The following is a 17,957-nucleotide window of genomic DNA, read 5'->3' on the forward strand; positions in this document are numbered from 1 at the left end:
CGCTTATTCAATGTTGTTGCGCGCTTATTCAATGATGTCCATAGCAGCAGCTAGGTGCAAATGCACAGCTGAAAATCGCTTCTAGAATTCCGCTCTTTCTGCTGCCTGCTGTGTGGTTTCGCACACAAACACAAACCAAAACACGCGCTACCTTTCGTCTCAAGCTCTCAATTAACTCCTTTAGCACAGTCTTAGTCTACCAAAAATGTTCAAAAGTTTCCTGAATTACCACTTGCAATGGCACCCCATACTAATCTTTTTTATTTTTTGTAAATGCAAATTTTTTCAATGTACGTTTTGCCCATTTGAATGGAATCATTTTAAACTCAAGGCACTGTAAGAAAGTTACTCTATGCTAATGGCTAGTTTTAGTCATAATGTGCAAAACCACAAAAGCTTTTGTATAAAAGCTGTCACATTTGGGTTGTTCAAAAAAACACTTTTTTGTCAAATTTTAGTGGGGACCCCCTGGAATTGTTAGGTTGCGTCTAAAACCCCCACAAAACAAATCTGAGCACGTTTGGTTCAGTATTGACCGTGCTACGTCAATTTAAAAATTCAGATTTAGGCTAAAATTAAAAAAAAAATTATCCTCCCCCTGAAAAAAAATTGTTCCTAATTTTTTTGCATACGTATAAGGGCGGTATATATCTTCATTTTTTACATATCCAGTGCTGATCCATGATAAGTACGTTTTACAATGGTATTTACAGGCCATGTGCTGGCCGATGAGTGCGAGGGGGAAACGCCTCTTATACCACCCGAACTCGTGCAGTATTCCATACAACAGAAGGCCACTGTCAACGAAGGCGTCACACTTCAAGTGTTGGGCTCGCCAAAGCAGAAATTTAACGAAATACCTGGCGCAGATGGTGCCACTGATTTCATCGTTCGGTTAGTTTTCTTGTTTTTACTTCAATCACATTAAAAGTTAGTAATTAGTGTGCCAGTTTTCTAGTTGACTCTAGTGAACCTCTGATATACACATTTCAATTTGGTTTATGTTCTATATTTATGTCCAGTATCTGTAATGTAGCTTTGATAATAATAAATAATAATCTTCCATCATCATCAGTTAATGTGCTACTGATATGATACAAGCACGTTTGGAAACGTATTTATCAATTTGATGTCGAATTACTCAACTTATTTGGCTTTAAGATTCATTATTAAGCTTCACTATTTATCTTTCTAAATGTTGATCGTAGTGCAAGCCAACATACCTTTGCTCAATTCTATCTTACATAAAACCAGGTATTTTATTTAATAACTTCATTACAGGTTGTTGAAAAAAAGAGCTCGATCGGAACTTGATGATAAATCTACTTTTTGCCTAGTTTTGTTCAAATGGGATAATTTTCTCGTTTTATTAATAAGGTTGACGTCTGCAGTTATTCGCCTTGGCCAGCTTGAAGGCGATGTGACCACAGGGAACTTGGTCTCCATGTTTAGTCCTGAATTGGCCAAGGACATTATGTGGTTTCTTAAAGTTTGGGCATCCACTTATCTTCTGTATTCTGAGGACTACTACAAAGAGGTAAGCAATTTTATGAACATTTTTCTAAAAGTTTTTTTTTTAGATTTGTGTAACCCAGAGTGACTAATTGTAAATTGTACAGTGGAAATATTACATAATTTTACTCCATGTTTAAGATTTCTGTTTTGTTTTTGTAATTTAGGTTTATAATTATTCTGAACGAGCAAAATGTGCTGACCAAGAGTGTTGTAAACAAGTCATTTCAAATAACTTTAGTCCCAGTTAAGTCATTTGTAAAATAACTTAACTACAAAGTACAAGTCAAGTCATCTTTAAATTAACTTAAGTGCAAGTCTTTTCGAATAAATAACAAGTCCAGTTCCAGTCAAGTCATGGTTAGAGCAAGTCAATTCCAAGTCCAGTCCTTATCCTTGTGTCAATTTTTTCTTTCTTTTTCAGCTGAGCCCCGTTCTTTCAAGTGCATTCGGCAGGAATTCTCAAGGCGCCAAATGGTTGACGAACTACCTCATTGCCAAGATATACGCCACACTAGGAGCATGGTCTGGTGAGCCAGCGGTGCTTGAGAACACAACAGCACTGCTGGCCGTACTGGTTGATCACTCTGAAAGGTAATAATTGGGGAGGTACCATAAATATTTTAACTTCGAACAAGTATCGATTTTTATTTTTTATCAATTATTGATTTTAATTTATGTATTTTTAAAAACAATTTTTATTTTTTATTTTATTGAAATAAAACTTAAGACAGACAAAACATCCTGTGTTATGTAATATTTTGTCAGTATGCCCACCGGGTCTAGTATATTAGAAAACTTTTGATCTCTGATAGTTATAATAACATGAATCGACGCACAACTACAATTTTATATTTTTGCAAATTTTAGTGTTTAATCATCCAAAAGTAACCAAGTAATGACTATTTATCTGTCGATTTCAACTTCCGTTGTTCGGATAGAAATACAAAAAATACGCATGTAGTTGTAACTGACGAAATTTGCTATGACAGAAAACAAAAAATCTCTGTTTCATTAACATTTAATTTCCACAGGTGCAGCTTGGTTGTCGAGTGCGAGGACTTTTGGAAGCTGGGAAAGCACTTCTGCCACAATCAGACCCCATTCAATTGCCTGCCGCCCATCACAAAACAAAGCATCATGTCGTCCCTTGTGCTTGCCGGCTCCGCTAAGATGAACGTTTACAGAGACCGATACTGGGAACAGGTGGATGTTTGCAATTAAACGACTTTTATAAGCTGACACAACTCTATAGTATTACCGTGTTTAGGGGGGAACACACAATAAGACCCACAAAGCAAGAATAACTAAGCAGAAATATAAGACGTAAACCTGCCGGAATAATGCCCGGAATATGACCTAAATTGCTAAAATAACGGCTGGAACTGTAAAGAGAGGGTATGGGACGATAGTTCTTTTTTTTTTTTTTTTTTTTTGGCATCGGCTGTTTTGTCGACGTTAGGGCGCCGCTAGTGTCGACGTTAGGGCGCCGCTAGCTGTTTTGGTACCGGATTGTTGGACCCGTTTGGGGTCGCTGGTGGGTAATGTCAGTGTTAGAAATTAGGTTGGGTTTGAAATTATGAGGGAGTTAGTGATGTACTAAGGAGTTGGGTTTGGATTAGGTAAAATATTCTGATTCTGACCATTTAGGACTTATTCCGATTTATACGTTAATACGGCTATTGGGTATTAGTTCTACTTTGGGTATTAGTTCTGGTCTTATTCCAAACTGTGTTTTATTCCGGCTTGGATGTTGTTCTTTTTTCTATCTTATGGCTCAAGCCTGGTTACTAGGGGTCGGCAACCTTTTTCTAGTCGCGGGCCAAAATAAAGTCAGAAAGATCTCTGCGAGCCGCACAAAATGATAACTAAGAATTGTGTTATTTTAATGTTAGAACAACAGTGGATCAGATCGTTTTTGCACTTAAGAACGTGTTTAATTACGTGGAGGAAGTAAATTGTTGGCGCAAAGCGGGAAACAGCTTTTGTTTTGTTTAAAATTCACACGCCGTCATCCACACTATGATACTACTAATGAAAGTGTAATAAAACTACTTGGGAACGCGATAACAATTAATGTTAATCTAGCTAAGTGTTTGTTAACATTTTTAAGTCAAGGCACACGTGGCGAGCGAAGCGAGTGCGATTTTTTGGGTATACCGGCATTGCTTTAAAAATTTTTTGCAAGTTTTTATTACATTGCCGAAAAATATTGTTAAAAAATATGTCCAACATTTTGAATACGTTTTCCGTTTTTCCGTGACGCATTTGGCGGCCTTCCACGGCGCAACGGCAAAGAAGCGCTAATCTAGGTGAAAACACAGCATCAAAACGTAAGCAAACCGGACGTAGAATAATGATTCGTTTTTTTGCACTTGTTAAAATAGTCAAAAAGTATGTAAAATGAACTAGTGTCTACTTTGTCAAAGAGGTGGCGGGCCGGATGAATTACATCGGCGGGCCGGATCCAGCCCGAGGGCCGTAGGTTGCCGACCCCTGGTTTAGATCTTATTCTGACGTTAAAAATTGTCCCAATATTATTGTATTATAAATTAATTGTCATCTGGAGATAGTGGCGCTGTATAGTCTTTATGTGTGTTGCCGTTTTTTACACTCCAATAGGCACTGTTAAAAGAAATGTTGTTGACAATAAAGTAGTGACTATAGTGATGTTATAACACAACCTTTTTAAGACCGAAAAACACAAATTGCTTAAGACTACGTTAAACAACGATGGCTAAAAACTATTGAGGCAAGTAATAACTACTTATTTTTACCGCTAGCTGGCAATGCTGAGTTACACATGAATGAAAGTTATTGTATCAATGACCCCATTCTCCAACTAAATGTTTTTAACTTAAATAACATGGTTTTAACACTATCAACTCTGATGTTCTTGGGCAGTAGTTCTCAAACTTGATCACCTTGCGGACCCGTACGCTTCTTTGAATTGGCGAACCTCTTTAATGTTTAAAACCGTGAAATTTTAAAATTGACGAAACAATAATAACGCTTGCTTAAAGTTAGATATGCATACGAACTATACAGTAGCTGTCGAAAAGATTTTCTAGCATTCAAATTTAATGAGAAACATATTAGTCTGTTTTCTGGAAACACATGACGTGACAATTTATTATTCAGTAACGCACTAACCTATTTTGACTTTCAATAACATTTTCGATACATCTTGACTTGTTGCTATTTTCTGACAGACCCTACAACCTCTACCTCAACGTTACCACAACCTGGTCTCAAAAGACTGGTTTGTGAAGTCGGCCCACAGTAAACAAGTTCTTGAAGAGGTGTCTGAGATTATGACGCTTCTCCAGGGCGTTGCTATGTCAACACGCCCTGATAACGCTGTTATTCTCTTTACCTACATGTCGGCGATCACTGCAGGTGAATTCACACAAAAAGATTTTTAAGTTTAATGAAAAAATAGCAGACATTAGTAAGTTGGTTGACCAAAGGAAAAAACATTATTTGTCACAGCTGTACAGATCCGTCTGACAATAGCAAAATACCACTGCTTTCGAATGATTTTGCTTAACCCAAGTTGGTTAGGCAAAAAGACTTGGCTTGACTTGACTTAAGTCTTTTGGGTAAATGACTTGACTAGACTTAAGTATTTTAGATAAATGACTTTTGATGGAAATGAAATGTTTTCCATTAATCAAGTTTTTGTAAAATTTGGTTATTCATTCTAATCTTTGCACATTGCTCGCTGTATATTGTGTTTTTCGTATTTTTAGTTAGGTATTTCTCATAATCGAACGAGTTGGCCCAATTTTAATAGCTTAATGTGCAATTTTTATGACAAAGATTTGACTTGTAATTGACTTGCTGTAATTTTGACTTGACCTGGACTTGACTTGTAATTTATTAAAAAAATACCAGACTTGGACTTCACTTATTTTTACATATGACTTGACTTAGACTTGAGTCATTTCAAAATGACTTGTTTACAACACCAAAAATACCGCGACCAAAATGATCCGGCTATTGTGTGAGTTTATTATGTTTGCAATCCTCGTTTTAAGGAAAGAAAGAAAAACAATTTACGGGGTTGTCACAAATTCTTGAAATCTTATCTTTGTATGAATTTCCACATGTGTTTGAAATACCTCTATTTATTTAAATGTCTATTAAAAATCATGTGTTAAAAAAATGTCCTAGTGAAACAGATGTTTAACACATTTGTTATTTGAGATCTTCGTTTACTTTAGTTTACAGGGTTGTCAAACAGTCCTTTTGATTGTGCTGAATTGATTTTCACTTTGAAAGTCTTAGAAAAAAACATATTTTCCCGAATGTCTTTGAAAATTCGTTAAGCGTGGAGCAAGTTATGTAGTAAAACATCTTTATTATTGTGTTGTGTTGACCATGTCAATGTTACTGTTTTGTTGTGATATTCAAAACATGAAGATTGCAAATTGATCGAATATTAGGTGTTTGAAAACGTAAATGTCCAACCCTTTGTAAAAAAGTAAACAAAAGTATTCGTTACCATTTTTGCAGATAAATTTCACTTTCACTTTTTTGTCCAGGTTGAAAACCCTTTGTTAATTCAAAATAAAAAAAACTGCTGTTCCGACTAAACTAATAAATCAATGACTAGACACGTATATACAGTACATTGGTGACACTGTTGAGTGTTTATCTTTAAATTTCAAGCACCTATACTTTGTTGCATGCGTCTGATAAAATTTACCGGCTCATACGAATCTTAATGGTCTGGAGGTCCTAATCTTGTTTGTTTCTAACACGTATTTGTGCTTCTTAGATTGCGCCAAGCTGCTTGAAATTTACCACAACTTCGAAAGCCTTGTGATCTTGATACTTGAACTACTGGTTGAAGTTGCCCACAAGCAGATGTGTTATTTGAGCAAGGTGAGCAGTAAAGATAGCAATATGTACATGTTTTTTAAATGTCTATTTTGCGGACGCTAGCTGTTGTTTATGTTCTCATTTTAAAAGATGATTTTTTAAATTTAAGCTACATGAGTAAAAAAAAATTGCTACTTTTTTAGTCCTGAAGAATTGTATTTGCTTCAAAGTTATGGTTTGAATGTAACTTACATTTTTGTCATTTCACAAATTTAAAATGAAATTAAACAAAAACATTAAAGCCCAACAAGCGAAAGCGAGATTTATGAATTTAACAAATCGTAACACTTTGCTTAAATGTGAACAACAACATTTTGATGTATAGATTAGGGAAATGGTTTAAGCAAAATATACTATTTTATTCTAATTTATGAAAACACTGGAGAAAAAATTAACTAGCGTTATTCTAAATTCAGGCTGAAAAAACCCTTAGGAAATTTTCAAAAACGTTGTCCAAATTTGATTCATTTTACAAGACTGTGATCAATGTCGGGTATTATTAATAAAGGCTGAATAAAATCTAGATTTATTTGCTTGTGCAATGTGTTTGGCCGAATTTTACAGCCTAACTGTGCGAACAATTTACCAGGTGTACAATCAATTACGATCTAAATCTCAGTTTATATTGGAATTTTTCAGTTCTCGTTTTCACAGCGGCCTTTGTTATGCATATATACTTAAGATAAGGGATTCCAAGAGTTTTGTTTGCGCAAGATATATATCACCGACTTGCGTTTTATGTGAAAACCAAAGTGATTTTCTTCAGAAAAGAAGGAAAAGCTTATCGGCCTCTCTCTGAGTTGGCCAACTTGTTTGATCAGACAGCTCATAAATAGATGATTTTAGCTTTTTTGAATCTTGAAGAGTCTTCAAGTAAAGTCTTTATTAGTTATGGGATGCTATATAAGTTATAAAAGCTGCGGTTAGCGTTTCGTAAAACTGCTCAGGTACCATTGCAGGTCAAAAAGACGAAGCGAATTAGAGTTATAAGTTCTCTTTCGCCATTTAGGATTATCAAAAAAGCTTTTAGTTAACCGCATGGAGTGTCCGTAAAAACTGCCGAACGTCAATAGTGTTTTATATAGGTTACCCGTGCGTTGCGCAGAATTTTAAAGCCACGGCCCCTTGTTTGGTCTCCTTCTCTGTTTATACAGGGGAGAGCAGCCACAACTGGTTTGTTTGCCGATTTGTCACTGGTCGTTTACCGTACGCTTTCTATACCAGAAGCCACGTGCTATCTGGTTACCTTCCTATCCAAGTTAATACCGTGAGCAAGCAGGCAAAGGGAAGTCAGCGAGATACAGTTGTGCTTTGTATTGTCCTGTTGCGTGATTGTAGGTTGGGTCTGACTTGTCCTCACTAGTTTGGTGGCAGTATATTGGAAGTTGTAATTTGTCTTCACACATTTGTGGAATGCCTGCTTGAAGTCGGTCAACTTTTGGAGGATGCTTGGATTGAGAAATGAAAAAAGTACTTGTTTGGCGAAAAAGGTGCGAGTTTTTTAATTGGCATCCCTATTTACACATAGCATTTAATGGATAATTAACGTATTGTTTGTAAATGTTTTTTTTAAATATAAAGAATATCAAATAAAATTGATCATTGTTTGAATATTTGTTTTAAATTGTTAATTGTGTTTTTGCTGTTTAATAATTTAGTGCCTAATAAGGAATGCGTGTTATTTATACTTCTAGTGTTTACGTTTATTAATCTGATTTCTCTTTATTTTACAGTAGAAAAGGCTTCTTTTATTTGTTAGTCTGTGGCGCCTTATATGGATTTGCACTGCAGATCAAATCTTTTCCTGTAACGAACCACCCACCTGATAATGGTAAGCATATATGTCTCACTGGTATTTTATACTCGTAAATTACTTTCTATTTAACCTTTTCTTACTGTAACGCTGCTTTTTATTACAAGTAATCGTCTTGTCCACTTTCATATAATGTGCAAATTTTTAAAGTTTTGTAAGTACTTTAAAAAGTCTCCAATCAAGTGTTTCTCTTTACAGACGTAGAATATCGAATACACGAAATACGCCGGGCTACAATTCCACCAACTAATACATCACACACAAACAACGGGTCGGACCTGGCCGTTGTACAACAAGTGACGGGTTTAGCGAAACCAAAATTAGCAGTATTCGACGAAGAGTTATTTTCCGATTGTCTGGGAAGCGGCTATATTGACAGCTCTGCCTACCCATTGATCGATGCCCAGACAATATTCTGTGGCAGCTTGGCCCGAATAAGTAAACATGGAGCCATGCTCTTTGGAGTGTTTTCCCTCACGTTCGCGCAAAACTGCAGCACCCTCAATATTCAGGTAACTTTGTTGGTCTCTTGTTTGCTGGTATATCTATCGATCAACATCCTTGTTTTAAACAGCAGAATACTCTAGCAAAGCTGGCAATTCAGGTCAGTCATATCTTATTCATGAATAATATACTGACGGTGTCTTTTAGGCGAAATATTTATATATATTGTTTTCGATCTTTTAATAGTGTCTGAAGCTAGATTATTCTGCTGTTACTGATCGGGGATTAAAGTAGACGTTTATATTGCAACGGTCAATTTTTATTATCACATATTCAGAGTATACTTTTGTTTTAAACATAGACTTTGTAGTATTAGTTTTGTTGTGGTAAAATTGCTGATTTTCTAAATATTAAACTACTTTCTTCCGAAAAAATATATAATAATAAACTATGTCATGAACTTTTATGTCTTTAAAATATATTTTTTTAAACAAAAAGTCCTTTTAAAATTTATCTCTGTTGTCATAAGCATGTATAATTGTTTGGAACGGTATTCTTTAGGTGAGAGTCATGCAGCTCATGAAATGTTAATAAACGCGGTATGGAAATTGCAACAACATCACAAAGTACTTCCCTCGTATATCATTATATTGGCTGTGAATTAAGTGGCACTCATGGCCTTAACCATAGCAGCAGTTCAGCATTGACACATACCGGTGGTACCACTCACCTTAGTTTTATTGTGGAAATAATATTCCCCGGACAATAGCCGTGTTGTGATTTGTCGCCACAGCTGTATGCCATTGAAGCAGTTATCGAATAGTGGGGCATCCTTTTGTTGCTTTATCAATTGGATTGTTGATTACCCACACTAAGCCATTTGTGAAGAAGCTAGTGTGTTGTATAAAAGATATCACTGATAGAAGAATCAGTTTCGTTGTGGAGAATCCAATGAGGATTGCTGACTAAACAAACCTGTATGCGCAACTGGTTTGGATTTTTATAGGCGACCATAAAGTTTTATTTGACATAGCTTGCCATTAAAATTATACTGAAAATATTGTCGTACTTAAAAAAAGTATAGTTTGTTTTATCGCATTATGTAACAACTATCCATAAAACAATTTCCCCCCTACAAAATAGTGTGATATTCCAAGTACAATATAGTATGAGATATTTCCAACTATGGATGATGAGGTTTAGACTGTTTGTAAAAAGTGGCATAAACATACAATCTTTTTTTTTTAATTTTACAGAAAAATATCGGTTTTAATATTTTACAGAAATGTATATTTTGCCTTATGAATAGGCATCATCAGTATCTTATTCAAATAGGGAAACTTATTAGGCCTTTCTATAGAGTATTTATTTCTGTAAAATTTGAAGAAATTATTTTATGTTTTATACCTGTTTTCATAAACAGTCTAAAACATCATCTAATGCTAAAGTAAGAATCTTTTCTTTACATTTTATTGTTTGCGGTAGATTCTTGACATTCGAAAGTGGTCATTCGAAAGTGTTTCAGCGTTTGGATGACGTTGTATCAGTTTAAAACGTATATATATATATATATTTATTCGTAAATCATTGTGTTGTTTTATTATTAGATAACTAGGTATTTTTGCCCAACTCGTAAAAACGTCATTTCTTCCTAGGAATGCGATTATGCAATTCCCCTACCGGAGCGCCACTTTATTTTGCTGCGAGACGTCACAGCTGTAAACGGGACGCTGCAAGTTCAATCCATCGGTCTCACCAAGATGGGATTTACACGGGTCTTGCCACTGTTCAGGAGAAACCCTTCGGAGGGCTTTTATTTCTTGCCAAGAGAACTTTCTGAGCAGAATCTGGTCACAAAGATGGTCAGACTCCTGTCTGACAAGTGCTCGAATCAGGTTTGTAGTATTTCCTATGTTTTTTTTTAATTTTACAATAGAAAGCTAAAAAAGATTTGTAAATATATTTTGTCTGGACATGCTAACTGTTTAGTACTTTAGTTGTATGCGTTACGTTCGAATTCCATGGCTAAAAAAGGTTGCTGATGGTAAATGAGGGTAGAATGTACAATCCGGCATTTATCTACAGAACTGTCGTTTAAGTAAAACTCTAACTAATCCGTTTTTAAACGAAATATGCAAAATTACCTGAAGTTAGGACTCTAGGAAGTGCTTTATAAATATTAAAAATCGACGTTTTTTTCTTAAGAATGGAAGATAGATTTTATATTCTTGAGGCTGCGTATCAAAAGTATGCCGTACAACAAATTAAGGTATTCGCTGGCCGAGTTCCTTTAAAAATACCTAAATGTCAAATTTAGGCAAGAAAAGTTAGAAATAAATTTGACAAATGCGAAGTTTTCGTTTCGTTGTGAACCGCCAGCACTTGGCCAACAATCAATCACAGTAGAACCATCGGTAAAATAATTTAAATATTTTTCAATTAAATATTTTCAACTACAACGCAATTAAACAGCCTGTGAAAACTGCGAAACAACAAAACATAAAAGTCATTTTTTTGCTCTTTTGAGCTGTTTTGATTTGAAAGCTGCTATAATCGTGAGAAAATAATGGTAACTGTTGTGCGCTTGTTCAGTATTGTTCCATAATAACGGCCTTGTTGATAATAACGACAAAACTATACCTTTAAAAAGTCCACCTTCTCCGACATTGAATGCCGTTGCATTAAAATCGTTTTTTTAAGTTGACATCTTTTTAAAAAAGCCATAGTTTTAGACTTTCTTCAGGTTTCGCGAATGATATATTAAATAATTTGTTTACTCTTTCGTATACGTATTGCTTCGGCCCACGGTTCACTGGCCACTGTCTTACCCTAAATCATCCAACTTTAGTGTTAATTTTGATTTACCGCCATAGTGTTTGAGGCAAAAACGGTTTCTTGTTTCAGCATTGATCAAGTGTTGTCAGACATTTGGTTTTTATAGCATGTCCTTTGAATTAAATCACGGCCCTATTTTTTAATAACTGAATGATCACGTTTGTGGTAGATATTTCCGATAATATCGGATCGCAGCCGATGCCTGATGATAAGTGGTAGTATCGAACATCGGTACTCGTTTTAGGGTTGAATTGTCGTCCATCCTATACCGAATTAGTGTAGAAATTTCAGGAATGGTTTGCCCCTATAAAATATAGGTTTGTTCGAACATAATACGCTCCTTAACGCTTGAGTGGAAAAAAATCCCTTTGAACGTTTCAATGTGTTTAAATTTCAGAGTAGTAATGACGTAATTTGTTTTCGGATCGGATCGCGATACTTTTCGGCCAAAATATCGGGTATCGGTATCGGAACAAAATGTCAAGTATCGAAATCCCTATAGTTGGTCGTAATAATAACTTAATTTCTTCCACTGACACCAACAGTATATTAATAAGCGTATCATGGTGACAAATTAATGTGCGAAAACATATTGCATAACTGTGTAAAACAGCCGAGTACTGTCCCTTATTTCGGCTGTAAAACCTTGTCAACATGCAAGGAAAGTGCTTGCTATAATTAAACATTAACCAGGCCGCATAAACATCTTTTTAAGAGGGACGGTCAACACACAATTGTTGATTTTAATTTCGAGCCACGTTGTAAAACATTAATGAACAAATGTCATGTGGTTGTTGTAATTATTGTCAAGTGTGAACATAAAGTGCAATGTACATGGCTTAGCCTTAACCTCAGCGGGCTAAAGTTTCGACTCTTTACCTGCCAGCGTTTGGCCAGAAAAGTTGTTTGCTATATTTTTTTAATCGTTCAACATCTATTTGTGTTTTATGGATGATTTCTCATTATGATAAGAGTTTTTCGTCTTACTTTATATTGAAAGTCTATTAAGGTAATTTCATATTACCTTAATTGACATACAAACAAAATAAAGAATAATATATAGTTTGCCCAACCAATATAACTACCGTTTGGGCAACAGTGGGCCGTATTTCATGATTGTGTTCTTGGCAATAAGTTAGCTTTCAATTCAAACAAGTTTCAATTTTAGGCGTACAACCTGGCGTATTAAACCTAAGTAGCAGTAAACTTACCATCCTTCCCTTGTACCCGTTGTGTCAGGGGTAATAGTAACTGCGACCCTATTTAAGTTCCTCATATTTTTTTCCTCATAAATACCAAGACTAGTAGTACGTACAGTACTTTATTTGAACAAACTTTTATGTTGCCCGTCGTATAAATTCCAACATTCCTTGGCAAAACGAAATCGAAAATTAACAGCCGAACGAATAAAAAGATTCGGGAAACGACCCCTAATTAAATGAACTATTTGGCCGCGGTTGAAAAGCTTCAAAGCATTTACCTCATTCGTCAGCAAAGAATTGCATTTTTTCGTCCTTTAATCATCTTTTAATATTTTGTTTGTTATTCATCCCCGAAACATCTATTGCTTTTTACCGGGCAACAAAATTGTTTGAATATTTTAAAATATTTTTTTCAAATTATTTTTACCTTTTTAGTACAACAGTTGTTTTAACTTTTAAAATGTAAATTTTATGTATGCCTAAACAAACGATTTCCCATCTTCCACACTACCAACCTTCTTTCTTTTTTTAGAAATATAGTATAGTTAGTTCTACCTTTTTTGTTATTTTTTTTAACCAAACGTTGTTTGTTTTTAAACTACTAACTTTTTCTACCTTTTAGAAATTAAGCTAGCCCTTTTTACCCTATTTTTAACTTATTTCTAGCGAAATATTTATTGTTTCACAAGCAAAGGAAGTGATTTACCTTTTGAAATGCAGTTTGTTGTTTTGTCTTTCATGTTTTACCAATAATTTTTTTCTCCAAAACCACAGACTGTTTTACCTTTCAAAAATAGGGTTATTTAAAGATCTTTTTGTGGCATTACCTACTTACATAGTTCAACCACCTTTTTCCGATCTTCTAAACCAGTGTGATATTCAACCTTTTCAAACGGTTTGGCAGCGCTTAAGAGCTAAAACAGCAATTTTATGTAAAAGAAATGAAAGCTTGTATCATCTGCACTCACGTTTGTTAGTATAACGTCATCGTAAAGAAAACGAACTACATACATCGTACTAAACAGTGGGAATATGTGGAGTTACGGCGACCTCACACTGGGGGTCGCGACCCACAGGTTGTAGACCACTGAAGAATAAACGACAAACGTTAAAAAGTTTCACCTTGTTTTTGTCTTCCATTACAGTTGCCGGGTGGGGAAACGAGGTTTTACGCAAGCATTTCTTCCCTGACCTACCAGGGCAAGTCGTTCAACCGCTTATGCGCAGCATTTGAGCTTCTTGGGGGAAGCGTTCGCCAGGCGTACCTGGTGGAACCGACCCTCTGTACTGACGGCGCAAAAGGTCAAGTTGTTTGCGACGCTGGAGTTGTGTCGCTGTGACGCACTTTGTTTTTTCTATTATTTTCTTTTTTCCAAGCGTTTTGTGCACTTTCGTACTATATTGGTCGTGTTTTTTCGCCAACGTGTAACTATGCCTATACAGCGGTCGCGGAAAAAAATGAAAGGCAATTATACTACGGACTGTTTGTTTCGTGTGTTTTATACAACGTTCCAATGTTCGCTTGCTTTCCTTCAATTTTTCTTTAGTTTTATTTTTTGGTTTTGATTTGTTTCTTGCTTTGTTTCTTGCTTTGCTGGAAAGAAAACGGCAATATCTGCTTTCCAAACGCCGTTGTTGCTATCTGTTGTTGTGCGAAACAGCCTCTTGCATGCTTGTATCGATTTTGTATTTTTTTCTTTTTGTGTAAGCAAGTTCCTGTATTCTTTGCCATTAAACAAAAAATATATACCCCGTGTTTACTATTCAGATTAATGTGTATGATCTTATTGGATTGAAATTATTCTTACTAATGTGATTTTTCTCTAGTTCGCCTTTCTGATTTTTGTAATAGCTATTCACACCCTGTTTTCATACCCCATTAAAAACGCACCGGCTGTATTTTTTCACTATTTTCATAAAACGTTGTTAAAAATGGTGCTGCTAGAATGTGGTATGCGGTGTGGCGAGAGCCACGCGGCTCTTTTTCATTCGTTTTACTGAATGACCAAATACTACCAACCCATTTGGATCAATTCAACCATATCTTATTTCGGACGTGTCATTTTTAAACGTCAGTACAACCAGATGTTTGTTTATCTGGATATATTTGATCGGTTGTCCATCCTTACGGACAATTCTCCTTTAGGACAATGCCTGGCCAATTTCCTTTGTTCCGAATCGCCTGGGCAAATGTCCAAACACATATTTACGCTAGGCTTGTTATTTACATAAACAGGACAGCCCTTTCTTAAGAGTCACCATACAAACCAAAAGTCAGCATAGTGATATTTTATACATGTTGTAGTAGTGTACAGTATTTGTTAAAAGTGAAATCAGAAACATTCATCCAATCAAACATATATTTTATTTACACGCAAAATATTATCAAAAGCCTTTATTGCTTTACAGTAAAACGTTAAAAAAACACAAATATAAAACCGACTGTTTTCCAGAAAAGTGTCTGAAAAATTGTTTGGTTGTTGTAAACAAAATTAGTTCATTCTTAGTTTTAGACTGCAATTACTCATCCAGAAAAATAGCTCTAAAATATGGATCCGTTTATGTGTCCCATCGCACGTACAAACGCTAGTAGGTAAATACTCGTATATTTTTATCTTTACCACAAAGCTTTATTCGTTGAAAGAACGTTATCTTTATACCTCGTCCTCGAATTATTCGCGCAAGCAAACTGCTCCAAAAAGGTCGTACAGCCCGTTGTATCGCCTGTATTCTTTAAACAGGCGTACTGAATCCTTAATGCAAATGTTGTTTACCTACCGATAACATCAAGTGTGAATCGGCCTTTTTTTATATAAATAACTAACTACTAGGAAATGTGGATTTGTTACCAGAAAAAAATGTGGATTTTGCTGAGTAATTTTCTTAGTTATTATTTGCAGAGGCTGTTGTATATAGTACAATGGCAGGTAATTTTGTGATACTTTACTAGGGATGTGCGATTATGTCGCATCTGAGCCGGCACCCGACGTTAAGTATTAGTATCGGTACTTGTGTGAATGATAACAAAAACGAGTTCCTAATTTAATCGTTACTCATTACCGACGTCAGCGCTACGCGTTAACTAACTACCCGTTACTCTTTACTGCCACCAGATGTACGAGTAACCAAACTACTAATCAGCAGAATTGCCAAGTACTCGTCGATCAATAACAAAATACCCTTTACCGAGTACTCGTTGCTATTTAACCAATAACTCGATGCCAACTACTCGTTACTCGTTTGCAGAGCCAATGCCATCATACGACGTCAAATACCACCGTCAAATTACCGTACGACTCATTGTATTTAAGTATTAAGTTTTTGTTACTCGCTACTCAGCTAGTAGGCACTCGCTATTAAACTCTTGGTTACTCGTTTGTAGAGCCAATCCAACCAGATGTACTAATATCCCCACAATTACCAGTAACCAAACTACGAAACAGCACAGCTACCAAAGTAATTCTTTGTCAATAACACGTTACCCTTAGCCAAGTACTCGTTACTATTAAGTCAATAACGTGATAACAAAATACTTTTTACTCCTTTGTGGGATAGTACTATCAGATATATGAGTATACATTACTAAATTTAAATACAGTTACCAAATTACCTATATTAATCCTCACTTCTAGGACCTTGTTACCTAGGTTCTTATTACTCGTTACTTAGCTAGTTTGGTAGTCACTATTAAACTCTTGGTTACTCGTTTACAGAGCCAACCTCACTAAACGTATGAGTAAACAAACTACCAACAAAACAAAGTTAAATTACCCTCATACTCTTCACTTTTTGTACAAATACTCTTTACCCAACTACTTGTTACTCGCTACTCGTTACTAAACTCTCGGCTACTCATTTGCAGAGCCAATGTCACCAGATGTACGAGTAACCAAAGTACGTCTTGTGGCACTCAACTACTTGCTACTCGATATTAAACTTGTCGGTACTCGTACCAGATGTACGAGTAACCAAAGTACGTCTTGTGGCACTCAACTACTTGCTACTCGATATTAAACTTGTCGGTACTCGTTTGTAGAGCCAATGTCACCAGATGTTGCTAAATTAAATACTACTCGTCAATTTAAGTACAGGGATTATTTACCTAAGTTCTTGTTACCCAGTACAGCTGCTAAGTACTCGCCATTAAACTCGACGGTACTCGTTTGTAGGGCCAATGTCACCAGATGTACGAGTAACCAAACTACGTCTTGTTACTTGGTACTCAACTACTCGCTACTCGCTATTGAACTCGTCGGTGTACGAGTGAACGCTTGCGGTGGACGTTAGCGCTAACCACACTACGTCCAAAACAAAGTTAAATTACCCTCATACTCGTCACTTTTTATCATCCGAATACTCGTTACCTAAGTTCTTGTTACTTGATACTCTTCTATTCGCTACTCAATATTAAACTCGTCGGTACTCGTTTGTAGAGCCAGTGATACCGGATGTACGAGTACCCATAATACTTCAAATAACACAGTTACCAAATTACCATACTACTCGTCACGTTAAATCAAACTACGTTTCGTTACTCGGTACTCAACTACTCGCTACACAAAGTTAAATTACCCTTATACTCGTCTTTTTATCTGTACTCGTTACCTAAGTTCTTGTTACTCTCTACTTAATATTAAACTCTTGGTTACTCGTTTGCAGAGCCAATGTCACCAGATGTACGAATATTCCCACAGTTACTGCCCTACTGCTCGTCACTTTTATCGACGTACAATTTACCTAAATTCGTCGCTACTCAGCTAGTAGCTACTCGCCAATAAACTCGCCGGTACTCGTTCGCAGAGCCAATGCCACCAGATGTACGAGTGGACGCTTGCGGTGTTGCGCACCTTCAGCAAGCACAACCTGGGGAGGAAGAGCAGAGATGCAGAGGAGGAAGCTTTCCAGGACCTCTCGCTTATCATCGAGCTCCTCACGCACATCCTCTCCAAGGACTTCATCGACTTCAGTGAAACTGGTGGGTAAAGATGTCCGATAAATCGGATCGGAGTCGATACCCGATGCCAAGTGGTAGTATCGGTACTCGTTCGAAACTAGGGCGTCCGATACCATTTTTTTACTTTTTTTTTTTTTTTTTTTTTACCCATTGCAAATTTATTAAACATAGAAGTTTAACAACTGATGGTAATTAAGCTTTTCACGCCAAAGCTGATTTCAGCCTAATTACCTGGAAAAAAATATTATCTTTGAACCTTTAATATAATCCACGTAATTTGTTTGGGCTTAGTAATGACGTCATTGGTATC

At 36.0% G+C, this 17,957-nt stretch overlaps 2 protein-coding genes across 3 annotated transcripts in view; both read left to right on the plus strand.

The window, feature by feature from the left end:
* LOC146137632 (exportin-4-like) overlaps positions 1–17,957 on the plus strand; it is a 35,467-nt gene that overhangs the window by 11,822 nt on the left and 5,688 nt on the right. The window contains exons 12-18 of the mRNA XM_083393542.1: positions 714–894; positions 1,378–1,537; positions 1,937–2,106; positions 2,547–2,718; positions 4,725–4,911; positions 6,296–6,402; positions 17,494–17,668. Of these exons, the coding sequence (XP_083249668.1) occupies positions 714–894; positions 1,378–1,537; positions 1,937–2,106; positions 2,547–2,718; positions 4,725–4,911; positions 6,296–6,402; positions 17,494–17,668 (1,152 nt within the window). The remainder of the gene's footprint in view (positions 1–713; positions 895–1,377; positions 1,538–1,936; positions 2,107–2,546; positions 2,719–4,724; positions 4,912–6,295; positions 6,403–17,493; positions 17,669–17,957) is intronic.
* LOC146137633 (uncharacterized) lies at positions 7,629–14,443 on the plus strand. Of its 2 annotated transcripts, none has more exons than XM_083393543.1 (5): positions 7,629–7,889; positions 8,133–8,230; positions 8,411–8,724; positions 10,312–10,551; positions 13,839–14,443. In XM_083393543.1, the coding sequence occupies exons 1-5, from the start codon at positions 7,861–7,863 to the stop codon at positions 14,031–14,033; spliced, it is 876 nt and encodes a 291-aa protein (XP_083249669.1). In that variant the 5' UTR covers positions 7,629–7,860; the 3' UTR covers positions 14,034–14,443. The 2 variants fall into 2 exon arrangements, with proteins under 2 accessions (XP_083249669.1, XP_083249670.1); XM_083393544.1 differs by having other exon boundaries at positions 8,136–8,230.

The sequence above is a fragment of the Ascidiella aspersa genome, chromosome 7, assembly GCF_963924565.1.
Source record: "Ascidiella aspersa chromosome 7, kaAscAspe10.2, whole genome shotgun sequence".
NCBI classification, from domain to species: Eukaryota; Metazoa; Chordata; class Ascidiacea; order Phlebobranchia; family Ascidiidae; genus Ascidiella; species Ascidiella aspersa.

Bases quoted from the DNA above. Each gene is read 5' to 3' on its own strand.
- LOC146137633 (XM_083393543.1), top strand. From the start codon at position 7,861: ATGAAAAAAGTACTTGTTTGGCGAAAAAG. The intron at 7,890-8,132 runs GTGCGAGTTTTT...TTTATTTTACAG, and splicing joins GTACTTGTTTGGCGAAAAAG to TAGAAAAGGCTTCTTTTATT. The intron at 8,231-8,410 runs GTAAGCATATAT...TTCTCTTTACAG, and splicing joins GAACCACCCACCTGATAATG to ACGTAGAATATCGAATACAC.